Source organism: Astatotilapia calliptera, chromosome 15 (genome assembly GCF_964374335.1).
Source record: "Astatotilapia calliptera chromosome 15, fAstCal68.1, whole genome shotgun sequence".
Taxonomy (NCBI): domain Eukaryota; kingdom Metazoa; phylum Chordata; class Actinopteri; order Cichliformes; family Cichlidae; genus Astatotilapia; species Astatotilapia calliptera.
The window spans coordinates 33,554,689-33,578,253 of record NC_137436.1 but is presented as its reverse complement, the minus strand read 5'-3'; the positions used below and the strand labels follow the sequence as shown (position 1 = coordinate 33,578,253).

At 39.2% G+C, this 23,565-nt stretch overlaps 1 protein-coding gene across 2 annotated transcripts; it reads left to right on the top strand.

Moving 5' to 3' along the window:
• The first annotated feature begins 1,297 nt into the window (after positions 1-1,297).
• stxbp6l (syntaxin binding protein 6 (amisyn), like) lies at positions 1,298-23,028 on the top strand. 2 transcript variants are annotated; one of them, XM_026143015.2, is made up of 7 exons: positions 1,298-1,489; positions 6,529-6,696; positions 12,000-12,130; positions 12,312-12,543; positions 12,645-12,743; positions 21,938-22,095; positions 22,244-23,028. In XM_026143015.2, the coding sequence occupies exons 2-7, from the start codon at positions 6,543-6,545 to the stop codon at positions 22,265-22,267; spliced, it is 798 nt and encodes a 265-aa protein (XP_025998800.1). In that variant the 5' UTR covers positions 1,298-1,489; positions 6,529-6,542; the 3' UTR covers positions 22,268-23,028. The 2 variants fall into 2 exon arrangements, with proteins under 2 accessions (XP_025998800.1, XP_025998799.1); XM_026143014.2 differs by having other exon boundaries at positions 1,303-1,489; positions 12,225-12,543.
• Positions 23,029-23,565: the final 537 nt, after the last annotated feature.

Here is a 23,565-nt window from a genome sequence, read left to right as displayed (position 1 = left end):
CGGTTGGGTTTTTAATGTCAGACATTAATTTATGGAATGGCCACTCCCACTAAATTATTCGAGCACAGTGATGGTTCGGGTTGTCTGTAAATAACAATAATAACATTCCAGCTGAACAGCAGGTGACCAACAACGGTAGGATTTCGAGGCACTGGCCTCTGACTAACGTGCTATACAGTAACTGTTGGCCTCCTGCCAGGCCACCTCCCGGGTCACGCCTCCTCAGTCGCCTGCCTATTGCGTGGCCTCCAGATCTGTTCTGCTGCTGGGCATGCAGCTGGTACCAGAACTGCTTTGTCACCTCCGCTAGCCCCACTGCTGAACTCCTGAACTACTCTCTGTTTGGCGATTGGACTCCACCTAAAACGTCTGATGGATTCAGTGATCCAAGCAGAAAACAGGTTATCACAAAAAAAAAAAAAAAAAAATCCCAAGAAAGACTTCAGTCCAAAATGCTGCAGTGAAAGTAGTGACAGGGACTAGAAAGACCATATTTCTGCTATGCTGGCTTCTGTTTATTGGGTCCATGTTAAAAGACTAGAAAAGACTGAATACATTACAGCTATAATGTTGACACCATTTAGTAAGCCCTTTTAAACTCAGTTGTTGCTGTACTGATTTAGAAAATGTTTGCATTGTTATATATCACATCATTTCCAGTGGTAGGAGATGGTGTAAAATTGCACTCTAAAGATATTTGAAGGCATCCTGAATAACTCTGCTCAGCCACTTTAAAACAACAACAGTAACATCAGTACTCCTCTCTCTGTTGGGAAAAAATAAAATAAAATTCACAGAATAAATTCAGAGATATAGAAAATCATTCGCACCCACAACCTTTAATAGATGAGCTATGTCAGACATATGAATTTCCCTATGGGATTAGGTCATTTCAATTTAAGCTTATTTAAATTTTCTTATTTATTTTTTTTAAATTGGTTTTAACTTCATTATTTTTTTGGCATATTGTATTCTTGTTTTTAAAATAATTTTATAGTTACATAGCATTATTTAAGCTATTCATTGTATGTTAATTGTTATGTATAGAAAAGTTCAGAAAACTTTGGGGTTGTAGTGGCTTTTGTCTCATGTGTTCATGGAGTGATGCAGTGTCACATCATATAGATATATATATAGTTATTAAAATTAAATAATTTCACTATATTCTAATTGGCTGATAAAGATTTGCACATGTGTAATAATGAAGACTTCCACGGAAAGCTCAGTTTTTGAGACAGCAACTGTCTGTTCTCTGGCTCATACCATGTGCCTGTCAGCCTTTTGAAATGGGATGGACTATGGTTGCTGTGTGCCTTCACAGCAAGGCACGCCACTTAGTGTGCCTGGGTATAAATTCAGGACTGAAGCCTTGGAAGTATTTGATCAATTTAACCACGTACTAACTGAACATCTGTACTAACACAAGAGTCTCACTGGAGTAGAAACAAAGACCAGTCCAGGATTTGGAAACAGAAGAAAACAAGAACGGGTAGGATAACATTTAGACTTAAGTTTGGTAAATGAGTGAAAAACGTAGAGTAAGGAATCAAAATGTCAAAACACAATTAGCCATGTTTGACTTAACTGTTTCATGCAATTTTGGGTTGGTTGTCTTATAAAGATGTAATTTATTTGAAGTGTAGCTGCACAGCAGCTGAAAACAATAACATTGTTTATAACTATGGCAATGAAAGTCTTTGTTTGGTAAATGCATGGTGGTACTCTACTGAAGACAAAGATCTGAATACTTTGTCATTTCACTGTTGTTCATTGTGTTTAATTGTCACCCCCCCCCCCCCCCCAAAAAAAAACAAAACAAACAAAACACAAAAAAACAAAAACAAAAACAGAAAACATCCCGTCAAACATGAAGCATTAGAATAAAATAGGATTCGGGTGGGGGGCAAACCTGCATGCCAAATTAAAGAATGAATGCTAGATTGAAAGCACCTTTGTTGGAAAAAGTATAGAAAACAGTGCTTGTGCGAATGGTTGAATGACACATGTTATATAAAGAGCTTTGAGTGGGTGCTATATAAGGACCATTCCATTTATCATTAAAATGAGCATTTATAAACCCAGGTCACGCTCACCTTGTAAATATAGGTCAGTGATAACAACAATATTATAATATTGTTGATAATATGCAGCTGTTGAATTGGCTCACCAGAGAAAATCTTTGTTTCAGAAATTGTTTCCCAAAACATGTACATTTTGGATGATAAGAAAAACTGCCAATGTCCAGTGATTCACACATAGATTACTGAGTGATGAACAATAATGTAAAACAATCCTGTGAGGGATGAGTCCCTCAGGGACTCTGTAATGCTCAAAAACAAGATGGGTACAAAGAAGGAAAGAAACAGGGCCATGATTAATTTCACAATCACTGAGTCATTTTCATAATTTCCAAACTTGATATATATATAAGTTGTTGCTATCTTATGGAAATACAAATAATAGCAAAATGCTTTCTCAAATGTGGCAGAGCAACTAAAGGTGTCTCAAAGATAGAAACACCTGTAACTGTAGTGTCTGATGTTGTCTGCTATTAGTGAAGATTGACAGAAAAAAATATTTTAAAAAAGCAGAAATGTTTTAAACTGTGTTTAGAGTTAACTGATTCACATTTAACTAAATAATGAAGGGCAGCCTTCTAAATTTTTAAAGAATATATAAAGTTGTATTAGTAAAAGCAAACATATTGTTGTTTTGAGACAAAATGGACGCAGGCCTGACCTGGTTTAAGTCTGTGATCCTTGTGATCTATGATGATCCAGCCCATCATGCAAGTGGATTCCAATCTGAACCTGACTTGGTGTCATTTTGCTATTTGGATAGAATAACCGAGAATCATTTATCGCTGATTTTCAGTAAAAATTATAGAGGTTCTGAACCTGAAGAGCTGGAATGTGATTTTTAGTCTTGAGTGCCATAAATGATAAGTAAGACTAGAAAATTGCTTAACAAATGCAAATACATTACACTAGATTTTAAGACACTGCATTTAGTTCTGTTTTCACTCAGTATTAATCATATTCACAAAATATATTTATATTCACATAATCTCTAAGATGCCACTTGTAACTGAGATTTTTCTATCAGTGTGACCGATTATGACACGACAAATGGTTTTGGCCTTTTTGTAATAAATAAGAATTAGGTTTTTATTCGGTTTTTTTTTTATTTTACTTTTTTCATCCTGTTCTGTCGGGCAGCTTTTGCAGTCAGAATTATGATCTGAACACACTGTCATGCCAAACACATTTTGCTTTTCCAAGATCAGCTCTATAAATTCTCTATAGGTTCCTCTTATTCGTGTTATTTCATTTATTACATTATACGTGGTATACAGTAAGACAGTGTCTAGGGCAGGACAGGCAGGTGAAGAAAAAACGATAGAGCACAAATAGAAATGCACAGAAACATGCATGTATCACCAACTGCTGCACCTGTAAGAAAAAACAAACATGCAACAAACATACAAAAATCACCTGGAACACAAAAATTCAAAAATGCATGTAAATCAACAATGTTTTTGTGGGATGCATGTGTGTGTGCATGTGTGTACCATGTTTACATACGTTTGTGATGAAAGAAAATTGGCATGCCACTATACTTGTGGGGACCAACAGTTACTTATGGGGACAAAATGCTTGTCCCCGCGAGTTTGAAGACATTCCTGAGGCTCTTTTAGGTTTTAGTATCAGGGTTACAATTAGGTAATGGTTAGGTTTAGGCTAAGGGTTAAGATTAGGAATTCATTTTTAATGGTTAGGGTGAGCAGCTAGGGAAAGCATTATGTCAATTAGATATCCTCAATAAAATGGTAAATGGACTGATTCTTATATAGTGCTTCTCTACTCTCCTGGTGTACTCAAAGTGCTCTATGCAACATGTCACATTCACACAAGCACTTTTCTTCTAAGTCTTTAGTGCTTCCTAACAAACATTCATACGAGCAACTTGGGGTTAGTATGTTGCCCAAGGATACTGGGCATGCAGACTTGAGGAGCCAATGATCCACTAACCTTCCAGTCAGTAGGTGACCTGCTCTACCTCCTGAGCTACAGCAACCCCCAATAAGATGAGGGGGTCATTTCAGTAGGCCGCTGAACTAGCACATCTGGATATAAAAAAAAACCCAAACCCCTGCCCCATATAGACTTTGTGTGGTCTCAAACCACCTAAAGCTAAGGAAAATACCAGTAAAAAACACTTTGATTATAGCATTTTACAAAAAAAGAAAGATATAACTATTTCAACTGCAGGCCCCTATTCCAAGCAGCAGGTTTAGATAAGGACTATTGGTTTTTTAACCTTGAACTGAGGAAAACTGGATTTTTCTGTCCTAGAAAGAGAGTTAACTTAACCCTCTCGAGGCAGGCGTTGCCGATTTGCAACAGTTAAAAACTAACAACCTGATTACCCCACATACATATTTTATGAGTTTTTTTTCACTCAGAAGTACCACTGCAGGACTTGGTTGTGCATTAGCAAACAAAAAGTTTCATTTGAGCCTGAGAGGGTTAAACAGTCACTGGGGTAACAGACTGTCTGAGCTTAACATAGTCCGCCTATTCTATTTGTGGATGTATCCCAAAAACATTATTTTCCAAAGAAAAGCTCTCTGAACCTTACTTACACATTAAGTTGTGTTTTACATGGCTGACCAATGACGAAAAATGAGATTGAAATAAGTTTTGAGACTTTTAAAATGAAGAAACTGTATTTTAAAGTGATTTATTAAATATAGGCTATACACAGTCAGGTTGTGACCCGAATACATTTCATGTCGAAATGTGTTCACAGATTGATATTCTGTCATTAAACCATGTCAAGCAACATTATGAAAGGTGCAGTGAAAATTACAGTGTGAATCTTTGCCCTGTCCTCAGGCAGGCACATGCTAGGCTCCATTCTGGAAACCATGTCTATGCTGGAGACCACTTGTATAGCATGTCAGGTTCCAGCTGAATAATGAGATATAAAAGAAACAAATGTAAATCAATGTATGACAGCAGACATTAAATATTACATATTTTGTATCAAACTTTTATTCTGCCTATAATGATGACAAAGTGACCCTAGCAAATTAAATAACTCCCCCTTCTGTTTTTTTTTATTTTTATTTAAATATCATGGTGAGGACTGACTCAGGTTTACATTCTGTGGTCCACTGGATAGAGGCTCTTTAATTACCTGCTGCTATGGTGAATCCTGGTATTGGAGGTCCTTTGAGAGTGGCTTTGTTGATCTTCAACCAGGCACACGCAATCCTGAATCTCTATATAAAAGCACTAATCTCTGATCCTATGAGTATTACCCAGTAAGCAAACAAATGGAGCAGGGAAGGAGACTCACCCTGACTGCTACTCAGTTCCTCTGGATGTCGATCTTCCTCCCTCTGAAAGCATGCTTGCCAGGGTGGCCCTCTGGTCAAGGTTTCACCTCAGTCAGATCCATTATCAGCAGCAATCTATTAAATCTGTGAACTTGGTGACTAAATCTAATTAACCTAAACTGATTTAATTCTGATCCTTGAGGACAAAGAGATTGGAGCGAATGGGCACGCCTTTGCAACAACGCACCTATCTCTGTGGGAATATACAGGAAAGGAGTCCAGTTCTTGGAAGTTGTAATCCATTAGGAAACGATGGAAATCTAAATCCTCCTGAACTTATAATCCAACACAGAAAAAATGCGAAGAGAAAAAGTCAAAATTACAATTAGACCCAATTAGTGGGTCCACATTGTTTGAGCAGTGGTTGCTCATCTGGCATATCTGTGGACTCTCAGAGCCAAATCTTCAGATGATGCCTTCTGGCCATCACAAGAACTAGTGTTAGTTTTTATATGTGTTCTCCCCTTCGCTCTCCTCCCTCTTTTTCTCTCTGGACATCTAATCATCTGTGTTAAAATCTAGTCACCACATGTCCAGCCAGACCCTATTTATAGAACCTATTTGTGTGACCTTAATTTAACATGATTTAAAATGTAGTTTAAAGATTCTTTTCCATGTTTTACTTTAATATGATTTATTATTAAATCCATCACTCTGTTTTTCAATTACAATATACTAAATGTAATTTCTCTTATTCAGCCATACATGTTAAAGTCAGACATTCAGTGAATATTTGCACTAAAGGCCTGAGGCAAAGTCTAGGCTGTGTGCTAAGTTTGCATTTCCTGTTGGTACAAACAGTCCCAGCACAGAGGCACACACACATCAAATCACAGTTAAAGGCCAGGAGGTCAGAACTCAAGTATTAGAAAGATTTCATTATTCAAATTGCATTTCTCATTAATCATATTAATCAGACTTATACTTTAATTATATTTCATTAAGAATTAAAGATGATTTATTATTAGCAAAAACACATATACATAAACTCCGCTCTGTATGACTTCAAACATAAAAGGCTGGATGTTAAGTCCGTTTGCCCTCTCTCAGATGTAATGATAGGATGGTAATTATTCCTAACCAGGGATAACAACAACAGTCATGTATATAATTTATTTGTGTAGGTTTCTGGACAACAATGAACATTCAGTCTGCCATTAACAAAGAGATCTTCATCCCTCGTGATGAGCGGATGCTGGTGGCGGTGGAGGTGAGGAGGAGGAAAAAAAAGAGGATGGCTTTCCTGCCTACTGGACCTAAGGGGGATTATGCCACATTCATCTGTATATCAGGTAAAAGTCTATATTAGGCACTCTATGTTTCTGATTAAAAAAAATAAAACTGTAGGTTGAAGTTCTAGTGAGGCCATTGGAGTCATAAAAAAAATCAGACAGGGCACATTCATATTTTTGTGACTCAAATCTGAGAAATTATCATCTCAAAATATTGGTTTTTGTTGTTGTTGTTGTTTTTGTTTAAAACCTCATTAATATCAGAGAATATGTCATACAACTTTAATACTGTGAGATCTCAATCATGATCTTATTCCATAGTTTTTGGAGACAGGGAAAAATAAAAGTTCTTTTTAGGAAAAAAATGAAACATAAATAATTTTTGATATATGTGAATTAAAACAGGTATTAATGTATATTAAGAAAAGACCAACACTGCTCATCACTTTTGCAAGCTTGTTTTTTTATATATGTTAATGGAAATAGCAGAGACTAACGCATAGTCTCTGCATGCGTTAGGATCTTATATAAACAAAGTCATGTGTGTGATATGTACCTGCACGTAGTATTTGTCAACGCTGGCTGTGTGGCAGGTAAAGGCTGGACCCAAATGCAGGACTTAAACATAAGGGGTAAACTAAGGAAGGCAGCTTTTATTGCTATAGTAAAATCAAACACTACAAACAAGAAAACAGAACCTGAACTAGGAGTAGCGCGAAAACCACAGTGACACAAACAGCAACGAGGGATGACAACAGGCAGGGGAATACGGAGTATTAAATACATGGAGGATAATGAGGGAAGGGGAAGCACAGCTGGAACTAATCAGACTAACAGGACAGGGAAATAAAGCTGAACATAATGCACTATCAAAATAAAATAGCACACTATCAAAAATAAAACAGGAAGCATGCGACACACTCTATCATGGTACTGGGTCTGTGACAATTAACCTCTGTGTATTTAGTCCTCAGTTTTCCTCTGCCTGTTGAGAATGAGCGAGTGCATGTGTGAGTGAGTGAGTGTGTCTGTCTGTTTCACAAAATATCTTTGAAAATGAGGGTGGTAAGCCACGATAACATCCCCCAGGAGCCAAAGACAGAACGAGATGGATCCGGGAGAACCACAGCCCCAAAGAGTACTGAAGACCTGAGGCCACACATTTCGCCGATATCTGCGTGCCCATCCAGCAGGAGAAGGAGTGAGGCCCTAGATGGGGTACAAACGACCAAGGGGGGAGAGTCCCATGGGCATTGGACAGCCAACCCCAGTAGAGACCAACCACCCTGGTGTGAACCAAGATCAGGGTCACTGGGCTGACCCAAGAAACACCCGCTACTCGGAAGATCTTCTTCCTGTGGCCTCTGAGAGTGGACTCATCTCTGTGCTTGTCCTGCTAGACCTCAGTGCAGCGTTCAATACTGTCGACTATAATATTCTATTAGAACAATTAGAGCATGCTGTAGGTATTACAGGTACTGCACTACAGTGGTTTGTATCATATCTAGCTAATAGACTCCAATTTGTTCATGTAAATGGAATCTTCACACACTAAGGTCAATTATGGTGTTCTACAGGGTTCAGTGCTAGGACCAATTCTGTTTACATTATAGATGCTTCCCTTAGGCAATGTCATCAGAAGGCATAGCATATATTTTCACTGCTATGCAGATGACACCCAACTTTATCTATCCATGAAACCAGATAACACACACCAATTAGTTAAACTGCACTAATGTCTTAAAGACATAAAGACCTGAATGGCCTCTAATTTTCTGCTTCTAAATTCAGATAAAAGTTGGAGTTATTATCAGGATTTCCTAAAAAAAACAACAACCACACACTGAAAAGCCTTCAGTTAATCCAAAATGCTGCAGCAACCATAATGACAGGGACTAGAAACAGAGAGCATATTTCTCCAATATTGGCTTCTGTACTGTTCTCTCTATGTGTTGAACTCTCTGAATGTGAGCATAGATAAACAGCCAGCAAAACTCCTTTTCAAGAGCCATGAAGACAAGCATACTTGCTCCTTTAATGACATCATGAACTGGAGTGATGAAAAACACATACAAAACACAAAAACACAAAGGACTGTCATATAATCAGCATGTAAGTATAGTTAGGCACTAACATAGGAGACTACAAAATAAGTATCCTGTAGATATACAGTCTGACATTAATACAATGAAAAATGAGCAGGTAGTTGGTAAGTGTACGCTTTTATCATTAGCTCAGAGGCTACGACCTATAACTACTGCACTTCAAAGAAGGTACAAAACAATGTCACAAAACACCCTATTACTAATTACCTAATATACAAAGAACTGCAAGAACTTAGAACCATTGCTTTCTGAAGGACTCCTCTGAAGGATTGTTTTGGATTCAACACAAATGATTACAAAGGGATAGCCATTCCCACTGTTCTCTGCACTTCCTGTTTCCTGTCTATAGACATGTCAAAATAAAAGCTTCCCTATCTATCCAGGTGTCAAAATAAAGGCTTCACAATTTTCTGATGTATAATAATCAAAATACAATATTCATGGCTACTTATTTGTCCCATTAGCAGATTATCATATTCAAGACAGTATAGAATCCCTTTATTGGCACCCTGTTAAATCTAGGTTTGAATTCAAATTCCTACTCAGGCCCCATCTTATCTTAATGACCTTATAGTACCATATCACCCCATTAGAGCTCCTTGGTCTCAGACTGCAGGCTTACTTGTTGTTTCAAAGTAGAATGGGAGGCATAGCCTTCAGTTTTCAGGCCCCACTTCTATGGAATGAGCTTCCAGGTTGAATTCAGGAGACAGACACTATTTCTACTTTTAAGATGAGGCTTCAAACTTTCCTTTTTGCTAAAGCATATAGTTAGGGCTGGATCAGGTGACCCTTATGGAGCCCCGCAACGGACATGGGAGAAAAAAAAATTAAGACGGACTTTTGCGAGATCTCGCAAAACAAACTCGGGATCTCACAAAAGTTTTGTGAAAAAGTTTTGTGAGATATCGCAAAAGTTTTAGCCGCATTCTTCGGAGACCGCCAGCTCGAAGCCGACCGGGAGGTCAAGGCACGATGTGCTGGGAGAGTGGTGTTCCTCCCGCCTGTACTAGGTCTCGACCTCCCGTTAGCTTCGAGATGGTGGGTGTCAGATCTCCGAAAATGTCGGAGCACTTTTGCAAATATGTGATGTCTTGTAAACCGAGCAGATATTTGACGTTTACACAACTACATTCGCGCCTCAAAATATCTTAAAAGTTTATTTTGTGACCCAGAAAGAGTAATATTACAACTAAGTAGCTGCCACCATTGTTGGAATTCAACTTTAGTGAAATATCGGAAAAGTTTTGCGAGATCCCGAGTTTGTTTTGCGAGATCTCCCATGTCCCTTGCAGGGCTCCGTAGACCCTGAATCCCCCCCTTAGGTGTAGGCTGCTGGGGGATTCCCATTATGGAATCTCCCAGCAGATTCCATATTTCTTCTTCAGTCACCTTTCTCACTCACTATGTGTTAATAGACCTCTCTGCACTGAATCATACTTGTTATTAATCTCTGACTCTCTTCCACAGCATGTCTTTTATCCTGTCTTCCTTCTCTCACCTCAACCGGTCGCTGCAGATGGCCGCCCCTCCCTGAGCCTGGTTCTGCTGGAGGTTTCTTCCTGTTAAAAGGAAGTTTTTCCTTCCCACTGTTGCCAAAGTGCTTGCTCATAGGGGGTCATATGATTGTTGGGTTTTTCCTCTGTATGTATTATTGTAGGGTCTTTACTTACAATATAATGCTCCTTGAGGTGACTTGTTGTGATTTGGAGCTGTATAGATAAAACTGAATTGAACATGAAGCCACACACTCTGGAACGAACAACCATCCCAGCAGGGTGCAGTGAACCCCTCCCATCATGACCATGACCATGTCCATTCACACACACACACACACACACACACACACACACACACACACACACACACACACACACACACACACACACACACACACACACACACACACACCCCGCTGGAACACGACACCAATAACTACACGACAAAACAAGACAAGATAGAGCTCTTTGTCTTTGTGGCTCGCGAGGGAAGTCAGCCCAGGCCTTCATCTTTCCTTAGCCAACTTCAACTTATTCCTTCGCTACAGCCCTTTTTATTGTCAGCAAGCAATCATTCATGAATATGCAATTACAAATACACGTGACATTCTTAAACAGGCATATCTGAACAACATTCTGTGTGTGTGGGTGTGTGTAGGTGCATGTGTGTGTTCTTCCAGCCATACTATACATAGACATATGACCTTACAATGAACTTAAACTGTGTGTATGAGGTATGCAGAAAAACAGAAGCAAGTGTCTTGCTAAACTATAAAAACAGGAACTTGCAATATGTCATATCTCAAATGCACATTTAAAGGTGGGAAGTCTTGCACCTCAAGAAACAGAACAGTCTGGTTTCAAAAGCTATAATGGAATTATAACGTCAAGGCTGCTTCTTCTCATCTCATGGTACACAAATGCACACAGAATCTTATCAGACCTAATAAGGATATGATTCTTATCAGCATACAAATGATTATGTATTTCTAAGCATAAATGACAATATAAGAAATATCAATTCCAACACTTGCTCTTGCTAGAAAGTCTGCAAAAGACATTGAAGGAGAACTTACGTTGACATTGACAGTGGTCAACTATTTTTCAACAAACACAACACCACCAGCCAGACGTTATGCTGTACCAAAAAGCATTCTTGAAAGGTGCAGTGACTCAAACTACTTTAACATTTTATGAAGGTGACATTGATTTGAACAAATCAAAAAAACTAACAAACTAACTAAAAAGGTGAAACAGTAAATGAGTGTTAAGTGATTTTTGAGGCCTATGACCTCCAGGAGCATAAATGGAAGATGCATTGCTGGGTTTGCTTCTATTCATTTGTTGTTCATTACTGAAACTGAACACTTGCAAATAATCTGCTGGTGATGATGCACTTATAAATTCAGATAAAACTGAAGTTATTGTACTCAGTCCTCAGTCAAATATTCAAAATATGATATCTAGCCAGATGCTTGGATGGCATTACCTTGGCCTCCAGTAACACTGTGCACAAGCTCTTTTTGCAAATTGCAAAGCTTCTAATGAATGTATTATTTTTGTAGTCTTCAAGGGCAGGGAATTTCCTACCATCTAAATGAAAAGAAATCTACTCTAAATGTTCAGTTCTTTGGTTATCAAGTATCTTTTTTATGTTAAAAAATTTAGTTTAAAATGATCAGAACAAAATCTCTGGTGTTAGTAAAATTATTATTACAAGCTTTAAATTCTGATATTGTGGTTTGCATTTATTTCCTAGTCACCAACACCAGACCTCCTCAGCTTCTCATCACCAAGGTGAAGCGGTTTGGAGGCTCCTCCTCCTTCATCAGGAGGTCCCAGTGGACAGTTGAACAACTCAAACAGGTCAACGGGATTAACCCCAACAAGGTCAGCAGCAGTACCTGTTGTATCCTTACATTACATTTCATATGCATTCAGTTGTTTGCCAGCTTTGTTTGTTTTCCTGTGTCCTCCTCTTCAGGACAGCCCAGAGTTTGATTTGGTTTTTGACAATGCTGTGGACCAGTGGGTGGCTAGCTCCTCAGCAGACAAGTGTATTTTTGTCCAGATCCTGTACCACGCCTGTCAAACCCACTGGGAGGGGAAAGCAGGTGGTCTGGGAAAGTCAAGGAAGTTGGGAAAGGCAAGCCAGCAGGGACGAGTTGATAAATGTGATCAAGAACTGGCAGGAGCTGGTCACCCAGATACCTATGAATCCAAAAACCTACAGGCACGACGGAAGAGCTTTGTTCTTCCCAAACACACAGAATTCATTAACTGCCAGTCCAAACTAACACAAGGTAGTGTCTCATGGTTACTGAGGTTATGATGAAAGTTATTTCTTAACAGATTTTTTGTTAAAATTTTGTTTTGTTGTAATGTGTTATGTTTGTTCAATTAGATGCCTGCACCATGAATCTGGTCATCTATCGCTGCAAAGCCTTCTTGAATCGTGTAAAAAACTTGATGGTTTCAAACCAAAGTCCCTCACCAGGTCAAGGTAAGATAGTGACTAAAGGAACATATAGAGGTTTAATGTTTTAACGGGTTTAATGAAAAGAGGGTTTTGTCTGTATTATGGGAAACATGACATCCAAAGATTTCTTAATCTATACTGGTCTTCCCTTAGTACCCAGACTGAAGGTAGTTATATATCAAATTACAGTTAATCTTTAAATCTGTCAATACTGCTAACCTGTAATACTTACAGCATGCTCTAATCTCTGTAATAAAATACTATAGTCAACAGTATCAAATGTTGCAGTGAGGTCTAGCAGAAAAAGTACAGAGATGAGTCCTGTCATAAGAAGTTTATGTGTTCACTAAAGCTGTTTCTGTTCTGCGATGAGCTCTGAAACTTGACTGAAACAGACTCAAATAAACCACTGCCCACACTGCAGATGATCAGTAAGCTGTTTTACAACTAGTCTTTTAAGAAAACCTTAACCCTTTGAGATAAAAGGAAGGTTGGAGATTAGCCTATAATTTTGCTAAAAAGTAACATTTTGCTCTTCTAAATTAATGAGACGCCATTTCATCCCCAGCTTATGAGTTATCTGCTTTAAGGTACATGTTTGAGAGTTATACCAGGGAGTCAAGTACCTCTGATTTGATACTTTCTTTTTTTAGAGCAACCGCAGTATCCAGAGTTGTACTCAGCCAAGATGTAAAATTATTAACAAGATAATCGAGCTCTGGGTAGCTGCTCTGCACTGTGTTGGCACAGTTGCCAAATTTTATTAGACTTTCAAATGAATTAAAACTTGGTCTGGCTGTTTCACTATAAACTGGCCTTGACCACGTGCTCGCCCCAAGATTTCAGATAGAGGAGTGAAAAAAATTATCAGAAGAGTTGTCCAAGAGCCATAGACCACTTACAGAGCACTACAGAAAGAACAGGAACAGGCAGGTACAATTCCTGTTGCCTGTGTGCATGGTCACCAAGCAAGGTATCATTGCGGAAGCATGTTGAAGTGGGTTTAAAGTTTGATAAATAACATTTAGACAAGCCTGTGAATTACTGACAGAATGTAGTCTAGTCAGATGAGACTAAAACTGAAGTCTTTGGATGCCATAATACACACCATGTTTGACGGTCAAAAGGCACTGCATATCTACCCAAAAAACACAACCTTTTGCAGCAATATACATCAACACCTTCATATAATTGAAGGAAGGATGAATGAAAAAATGTACTGAGACATTCTTGATAAAATCTGATGCCATCTACCCAGATGATGAAGATGAAATGAGGGTGGACACTTCAGCAAGACAGTGATCCCAAACACACAGCCATGGATACTCTCAACTGGATTCAGAGAAAGGAAATAAAGCTGTGAGTGGCCCAGCCAATCACCTGACTTAAATCCAAGTGAAAATCTATGGAAAGAACTAAAGCTCAGAGTTCATTAAAGAGCCCACTGAACCTTCCAGATTTGAAGACTGTGTGGAAGAATGGGCCAAAATCACACCTGAGCAATGCATGTGACTAGTTACTCCACACGGGAGGCATCTTGAAGCTATCATCATCAACAAAGGATCTTGTACAAAGGATTAAATAAATTTCAGTAAGGGTGTTCAATAATTTTTCCCTGTGTCATTTCTCATTATTAGACATAATTTATGGACATCTATAGTTTGATTTCTTCGCATGTGTGGATTAGATGAGTTGTTACTGGCATCTGGTGGGAATTTCATGCCAACAGTACCTTAGACCCTAAAATAATACATGCAAGCTGCAGGTGTTAAATACATGTTTTACCCGCTATAAATTTAACACTTCATAAAAGTGTTAACAATATCAATATCCTGTGAGAAGCAGCTCTGTAATTATGATGAAGGAACTATCCTCCCATCCCATTGTTCCTTCAGTGGTGCTAGTTTCAGTCATTAAACAAATGTACTGTTTATAAGATTGGGGAAACCTGCAGTCAGCTGAGACTGAAGAAGTCACTTGGATGAGTGACAAAACGTTTCTCCCACTGAAAACACTATGTTCAAATGAACAGAATCAACTTTTGGAGAGCTCTGTAATAAGTAATGTGTTCCATATCCTTTTTTATTTAACACAATTTCTTCTCGCTTTGACAAGGCTGCTGCCATTTTGAAGAGTCAATGAGACCACTCAAATGCTGTGTAAATGCTAATCCATTTTTTGCTGATAGTGAAAAAATGAAACTCAAATTGGAGGCATTAAATGGATAGTAAATGATAGCTCAAGTTAGGTAAATTAAATGTGAATCTAACACTAGTGGTATTCTAACTGAAGTGGTATGGTGGTGGAATAGGTTATAGGGTATTTTGGCTTCCTCCCACAGTCCAAAGACATGCTTGTTAACTGATTCTAAATTGCCTGTGACATAGATAAGGTGTATGAAATAAAACACTGTATGAATGTACGGTTAAATGTGCCTTGTATACTGAAGTCTTGTGAATGGTCAGTAACTAGAAAAACACTTGTATCCTATTGTACACCCCCAGCATGCACTAAACAAATCATGAGTTTGTCTGATGCTGATATAAGATCTTTTTTACATTTTATTCACAGGAACTCCTAATATTTCAATCCACGAAATTCCTCCAAATGATTCTAATAGATCTAATGAAATGGCGATCCTTTTCTGAAATTGGTACTAGGTCTATTGTACAGCTCAAAAAACACCCTTTGATTCATAGATTTCTTCCTGTCTTAATGTTATGGCACTGGGACTCCTCAGCTCATTGTATCCCCAGCATGTCTCATAGTCATTTTCCCTTCTGTCTTTTTGTCTATTGTTCTTGCTGAGCTCCACCTTTCTGTTGCCAGAGAAAGGCCTCTTTGTAATGAGATCCTGACATGAAAGGAGACTTTGTTTGTTTCAGGGAGGTTCATACAATAGCTGGCATTAGTTCTGTGACTAAGAGTGAGCACAGCATTCCACTGAAACCAGTAATAGGGCCAGTGTAATGGATGGGACACATGCCAAGCTGCACCACAATTAAAAGTAAACAGTTCCATAGCAATGGCTTAACAATGTGTTGCTATTGATAATGCTAGCAGAGGATGATGGTAATAGTATGAATTTGTTTGTATCAGTAGACTTGCATTTCAAAATGTTATCAGCATATTGGTGTATAAGTTGAAGTTAGCTTGGAAAGAAAAAAAGCGTCTGGACTTCTTTAAGTTGCTTGAAGATGTTTCACCTCTCATCCAAGAAGCTTCTTCAGTTCTAAGGTCAAACGGTGAAGAGTCCCATATTTAATCCCTGTTTGAGTGTCCCGGGGAGGGGGGGGGACGACAATGAACCCCCTAAGGATCCTCTACCTAATCACATGAGCCAAGGTGTGAAAAGGGGTGTGGGTCACAATCAGCGAAGGTTTCGGGTGAGCTCATGGTGAAATCTAGCCCCACCCTATCATGTGATTTCCCAGAATGTGAGTGGGCGTTAAGGCGTCTGTTAAGAGATCTCAAAGCTGGATTATAGATGGCAGACAGTTGGTGTCGTAAACCACTGCCTCTGATCAAAGATGGCCGTTCACAGTGGACCTAGATAGCTTCTTTCACTCCTATTTCAAACCATCTTCTCTGTCCAAAATGTGAACATTGGCATCCTCGAAAGAGTGACCTTTATCCTTTAGATGCAGATGGATAGCCGAGTATTGTCCCATGGAGGTGGCTCTTCTATGTTGTGCAATGTGTTTATGAAGTGGCTGTTTGGTCTCTCCAATGTAGAGGTCTGTGCATTCCTTGCTACACTACAGAATACACTACATTGTTAGATTTGTGTGTTTTGTCTTTGGGATGAACCAGTTTCTGTCTGAAGTAAACTGGGATGTCGTGCCTGGAGAAGACTCTCCTGAGTTTTTCGGATACACCGGCTACATAGTGTCAGGGTTCCTGGGTCATTGACCCAGCAACTTCAGTTTGTTCATGTTCAGTTTATTTTCTACATGCTCGTGTTTCACTGTGCCAACTTTCTGTCTCTGTGTATTATGTTCTAGTTCCACTATATGTGTTATTAGCCACATTATGTTCAGCTGTGTACTCACCGGTCTCTCATTATCATCCTCATCAGTCTGTGTATTTAAGTCATCGGTTTCCACCAGTTCATTGTCTAGTCATTAACGTTGTCTACCTCGCATGTTCCAGTTCGGTTCAGTTCAGTCAGTCTTTCAGTCAGTCAATCAGCCAGTCATCCGTCTCATGTTCTGTTCATCCATTCTGTATAATAAACACCATCTTCATTCCACACTAGCCCGTGAGTCCTGCATTTGGGTCCGCTCTTCCTCACCTCCACACAGCGAAGCCCTGACACATAGGGGATGACAATGTTGTTGCATTTGTCTTTCTTATCCTCCCCAGCTGGTGTCTGATCTTCTTTTCTGTGCATCTTTGCTGACTTGATGAAAGCCCAATTAGGATAACCACATGTTTTTGAGAGCTTCCTTTACATGTGTGTGTTCCCTCTATTTCCCTCCAGGCTTAGAGGGAACATTTTCTCCCCAGTGTTGTAAGGTCCTGATTACTCCAAGTTTGTGTTCCAGAGGGTGGTGGGAGTCAAAGAGGAGGTACTGGTCTGTGTGTGTGGGCTTCCAGTAAACTTCAGTGTTGATGTTCCCAGTCTCTTCAATGCGCACGGTGCAGTCCAGGAAGACAGACAATTATCGTTTGTTTCTTCCGTGGTGAACTAACCACAGAGTTAATGTGGGGATAAAGTATCTCCTTGGCAAATCCTGCACTTGATGGTGACATATGAAATTGGTTTGAACTTGGCCTCTTTTGTTATTCATCACATTCCTCAGCAAATTTCAGATAAACGCTCTTAGGGTCTATGTGTGAGGCATTGAGTCATAGAGGCTTTCTTTTATTCAGTCCAGGCAATACACAGGTTGGTCAGTCTGGTCTTACTGGTGTTTCTATATATTTTTCCTGGGCCCTGCTGGTGTATTGAGCTATGTGCCAGTTCATCATGGCCACTATGATGCCTGACAAGACATTCCATGTTGTGCTGAGGGAGGTTATTGGCTGGTATTTGGATAAGACTGGTCCTTAGCGGAGATCCTTGAGGATAAGGGCTGTTCTTTCTTTGGTTAGCCATTCTGGGTGCATCTTATCCAGTAGGCATGAATTATGCTAGGGCCTGATGTTGTCCACTGAGCACTGGAACCCATTCTCATACCTTTCTACAGCTAGGATAGTTAACTAGTTTCTGTTCGTGCTGCCTTGATCTTGGTCTCTAGTCTCCTTCTTCTTGTGGCTGTTTAACTTGTAGCCAAGCATCTCAAGGATCACTGTTGCTGTGGTGTACATCAGCTGCTTGTTCTTACTGATGGTCCCAGTTGGTTGATTCTCCATACTATCTTCTAGTAGACCTTTAGAGGGTACTTCACATAGTCTTGGTAATCAGCCTTGGATGGTCCAGTTCCCAGTTTAGCTATGACCCTCTCTTTCAGGTTAGCTGCTTTCAGTTTCAATACCTTCAAGTGTAAAGTTTGGTGAAGGGTGGTTTATGGTGTGAGGTTTTTTTTTTTTTGGGAGTTGGACTCAAGCCTTCACAGAGGCGTTGAAGCTGTTATAGCTAGAAATTTGGGCAAGCATAATATTATACATCTTTTCAAATCAAATCAATCAATCAAAATTTATTTATATAGCACATTTTTAAGACCGAAGTACACCAAAGTGCTTTCCATTAAAATCGCAGTACAAATAAAATCACAATAAAATAATGATACGAGAGGGAATAATGTCGTGCAAAGAATTTGAGCTTCTCAGATTATTAATTATTTCCTTTAAAGTCAAAAATGACACAGGTTCGAACTGTTGGAAAACCGTTGAACATTCAGAAGCTGGGGCTTGATTTACTACCAAAGAATGTGTGGCCCTTAACAATGAGATTTTATCTATAAAATAATTTAGAAATTTTTCGCAGAGGGCCGGGGAGGCACCCATTGAAACATCCGAACAGGGATTAACCACTGAATTAAAAATTTTAAACAGGACTCGAGGATTATGGCTGTTATTCGCAATAATGTTAGATAAAAAAGAAGTTTTTGCCATTTTGGCAGCCTTCTGGAATTTAGACCGGCTCATATGCAGGATGTCAAGGGACACCTGAAGTTGATCTTTTTTCCATCTTCTCTCAGCTCGACGACATTCACGTCTAAGAGCGAGGATGGATTCATTTAGCCAAGGTTGGCGTGAGGTTTTACGGCATCGAATCTTTACTGGAGCCACGGTATCCAAAATAGAAGTACATATAGAGATGAAAGAGTTAACTATGCCATCAACTGGGAGAGGTGCATTACTGATATCTTCATAACAAAAAGAATTGGCAAAGGCCGCAGAAAAAAGAGCACCTTCGTATGTTACCATATCCCCTTTCTTTTTAAGAATGCTTATTAATGGTCATTATTTGACTTTGGTGTTGCTGTGTACTGTGCGTACAGTGATGTCAAAAAGTGTATTTTACATTGTGATAGAGTTGAGACTGCAGAAACCAATACATCCAAAAATATGGCGTTATTATTTCAATTTGCAAGTGCGAATGTTGCATGTTGAGGAGAAAATTATTATGAGGTAACAAAAGTTTAATTTGAGCGAACAAAATTCATTGCTGCTTGCAAGAAATGTATTTCAGTTTTTGCTATTATCTATATACACACACAATAACAGCCCCTCTCGCTTAGTTGTTGGCATTTGCTCTTGCTCAGATCTCTGCTCTGTGTGCTGACAGACATCTGCTGACCTGCTCTCAGTCTGTCGTTTGCACTCACAACATCTCTGCTCAGTGCACGTACAACTCTCTGTACACCATTATAAGTGTGCCACAAAACCATCCAATCAAAGAATTGGATGCAAAAATTCTGATTGACTGTTATGGTCTCCAATCAGCTTGCTAGATAGTGCATTCTGGAGACATGGTCCAGAATGTAGCTAAACCCGTTTTCGCTGAGCATGTTTAATTATTTTATTTTAATATATATATATTTTAAGAGCATTGTTGGTTTTAATCTAGTTTAAACCAAACCACCCCACTGGCTGGCCATATCGGATGTTACAGGGGATATTTTTGCAAGTGCTAAATGAAACCATGAAAGATCAGCTCGTCTTTCACGATTAGCCTGCCTCTTTCGCAGTTAGTTTCCCTTTCCCTATGGATTGACAACCGCCTGAAAGAAAAAGAAGCTGAGAAGAACTACAGACCCCACAGGCATTTGGCTCACGCACTTCCAGTTCCTGTCACTCCTGCTCCCCTTCCAGTACTGTAACTTGCCTCCATCGCGGTTCTGTCACTTAACCTGTCTCACCTCCGTGTGCCCACCCGAATATGCAGAACCTCATGCCCATAACAACACCACTCCAGATCTCTCTACCATCTCATCTGAGTAGCATGACATATAGGAGGTTTTCAGTAAACAAAATGCCATCTCACTTCCACCTCACAGACCAAATGATTGCGCGATTGAACTCCTCCCCGGATCTCTCTTCCCACTAGCTGTCTTTACATCTTGTCCTGGCCTGAACGAGCAGCCATGGAAAATATTTTCAGGAATCTCTCGCAGCAGGCATAATCTCCCCGTCCTTGAAGAACCATTCATCTGTGCATAGATTATAGGGGTCTGAATGACATTACAGTCAAAAACAAATACCCACTGCCTTTAATGAACTCTGCTTTCAAACATCTTCATGGTGCCACGATATTTACCAAAATCAACCTCTGCAACACATATAATTTGATTCGCATAAGACAGAGAGATGATGGAAGACTGCATTCAATACACCACTTGGACATTTCAGATATTTGGTAATGCTTTTGGGCTAACCAATGCCCCAAGTCTTCCAAGCTGTTGTGAATGATATTCTTAGAGACTTTTTGAACAGATTCATTTTTGTATATCTGGATGATGTTCTGATCTACTGAAAACTCGAGGAACACCAAGCTCATGTCCATGCACCTCCTTGAAAGCGAATCCTATGTCAAAGCTTGAAATTGTGAATTTCACTTACCGTCTGTGTCTTTTCTGGGCTACATCCTGGTAGGAGGGCAGGTGAAGGCAGGTCCGGCCAAAGCCCAAGCGGTCAAGGAATGGCCAACTCCCACATCACGGAAACATATTCAACGGTTCTTGGGGTTTGCCAATTTCTACAGATGGTTTATACGCAACTACAGCCCGGTAGCCTCACCCTTAACATGCCTCACGTCCACCAATGTTCCATTGTGCCTTTTTTTCTCGTCGCCTCACCCCTGTACAGAGAAATTATGATGTGGGCGACTATTAGCAGTTAAACCTCCCTGGAGGAGTGGCGAAACCTGCTGGAGACAATGGAGCAACCATTCACCATATGGGCTGCTCACAAGAACTTAACTCACCTTAGAATACCTAAGAGACTAAAGGCACACCAGGCACATTTTTTCCCATTTCTTTCTGCCCAGGTTATCGTAATGACAAACAGGACACACTTTCTCACCAGTTCATCTCCGAACTGATCATTCGTATCTCCCAACCATCCTCCCCTCTACATGCAAGATTGGGTACATAGCCGGACATTGCTGGAGACTGAAACTGACCTGGGAACTGGTCCAGTGAATCAACGCTTTGTGCCAGCAGCATCCCGTCCTGGACTGGGTTCATACTGGCCAAATACTGGCCATTCAAGGAACAGTCAGACCATTTCTTTATTCATGAGGTATTTCTGGTGGGATACTCTGGATAAAGATGTCAGGGAGTATGTGAGGGCCTGCACTCCCTGCGCCTGGAACAATACCCACACCCAACGTCCCGTGGGTTTGCTACAGCCTTTAGTTACACCATACCGACCTGGGTCACATACAGCATTGGACTAGCTGTTATACAGTTAGGTTATGGTTACAGTAATTATTTGGGCAGTGATTCTTTCTTTTGTCATTTTGCCTCTGTCCACTTCTGTTCATTACATTTTAAACAAACAAACAACCAAAAAACAAATCAAGAAAAGAAAGAAAAAATCCAAATCAGATTAAGTGCAGTTTTGAAAAAGTATGGCTTCTAGTTTTTAGAAATTACAACAATTTTTAAAAATAGTCTCTGATTTTCAGAAGCTCAAGAAATATGGACCTAAGTTTAAGATACTTGACATATTGTAAAGGTATTTGGTCCACTATTTTCTTACTAAACGGACAAGTATAAAATTCTCTCAATATCCTTTTGTGTGTGTATGTGTGTGTATATAAACAGGTCAAATGCGGAACCGTGCCAAAGGCAGAAGTGTAGGTAATTTAGTCCAGAGGGTGAATGTTACTCTGGGCGAGCGTGGAGACAGACTAACTCGTGCTGAGGACAAAACTGTGGAACTGACACACAAAGTCCAGCAGTTTGCAGACACTGCTCATAAGGTAACATATGCAGCCTTCTCTGCTAGATTAATCATTCAAAATTGTATATAGTATAGATAGTAGAATAGATAACCCATATTTGCACAATCGTTTGTCAAAATTTAACTGCCATACATTTTTTATTTCTGTTGTTCTATTTCCTATACAGCTAGCCCTGAAGTATTCAAAGTAGAGTGTACTGGAGAGACTCTGGAAGATGCTAATAAGAAGAATATAAGAAGATTTACTCTTGGGCTCCAGGATGTTACTAATTTGTTTCTATTATAACTACATGTATCAAAGACAACTAAATAATATGTCCCTGTGTTCTGGGGCGCCTCTGCCCATAGGTAAATATCCCATGAACTGTGTTTTGTCTGTTGTCAGATACTTTTATGAAAAGGAAAAAGTGGATTTATTTAACATTTGTGTTGTTCTAAAATAGCTTTTGTATTTTAGCTTTTGTACAATAGCCTTGAAATTTATTTGAAAGCCACTCCAGAGAAAAATTAGTACTGCTCTCAGTGAATGGCATTAATTACTCCATTTGATTTAGTTTGATTTTATGTTGATTTAATGTGCTTTAATTTGTATATTTCATAGTCTTCTTCAGTCTGGCATTATCAGTTGTTGTCTTTTTGTGCGTGTGTATGTACACTCACTGTCCAGTGTCTTATGTGTTGTCTACTATGTTCACATTATGTTTCCTGAACATCAAAGTGTCACGCTGTATTTACGCTGCTGTGCTGTGTATGTCATTTAGTCCATGTTAGTATTGTCTTAGAAAGTGGAGTAAAGGTACGATGGTTTAGTTTAAGTGGTTAGGGTACAGGGTACCTTAAGGATGTTTAAATGCTGCCTTTAGAAGACTCACAGCAGTGAATAGAGGATTACTTAAATCAGACTGACTCATTCTAACCCAACTTCTATTAAATGTTTTCTTTATTGCTTCTAGTGGCATTTTATATATGTGGTATGTCTGAAATTTTTCTTCAAACCTATCAACTCTTCTCTGTGATCTAATTAAATAAAAACATGTTGAGCTTATACAGGGTATCAGCTGTTCCTCTAATAGTAAAAAAAATAAAAAATAGTCCACATATTAGTCTCACAGTACAAAAGATGTGAAGGAGACACTATTTTTTTAAAGGTAAACAAAGAACCTCCTGATTTTCATTGGCTGTCTTTTTTTCTTCTTAGGAGTCAGAGGTAGGTCATGACCTATTCATGATCTACAGATAACCTATAGGTCATGATTAGGTGAATGAGGTCCTCTGTGTAGGTTCTTAGTCATCCAAGTCTCATAATCTTAGGTGAGGTGAATGACGTTTGTAGTAAAAAACACTTTGAGTGTTCAGTTAGAGTAAAAGAGCTCTGTAAGTGTCTGTCCATTAAAATTTGTCCAGTGTAATGGACATCAGCCCTATAAGCTAAAAAGGAAGCATAAAAATAAATAAACAAACAAACACCCACACCAGGACAGAGAGAAAA

Coding starts and splice junctions, on each gene's coding strand:
- stxbp6l (XM_026143014.2), top strand. CDS start 6,543: ATGAACATTCAGTCTGCCATTAACAAAGAGATCTTCATCCCTCGTGAT. Junction 12,131..12,224: donor ACGGGATTAACCCCAACAAG/GTCAGCAGCAGT, acceptor CCTCCTCTTCAG/GACAGCCCAGAGTTTGATTT. Junction 12,544..12,644: donor CCAGTCCAAACTAACACAAG/GTAGTGTCTCAT, acceptor TTGTTCAATTAG/ATGCCTGCACCATGAATCTG.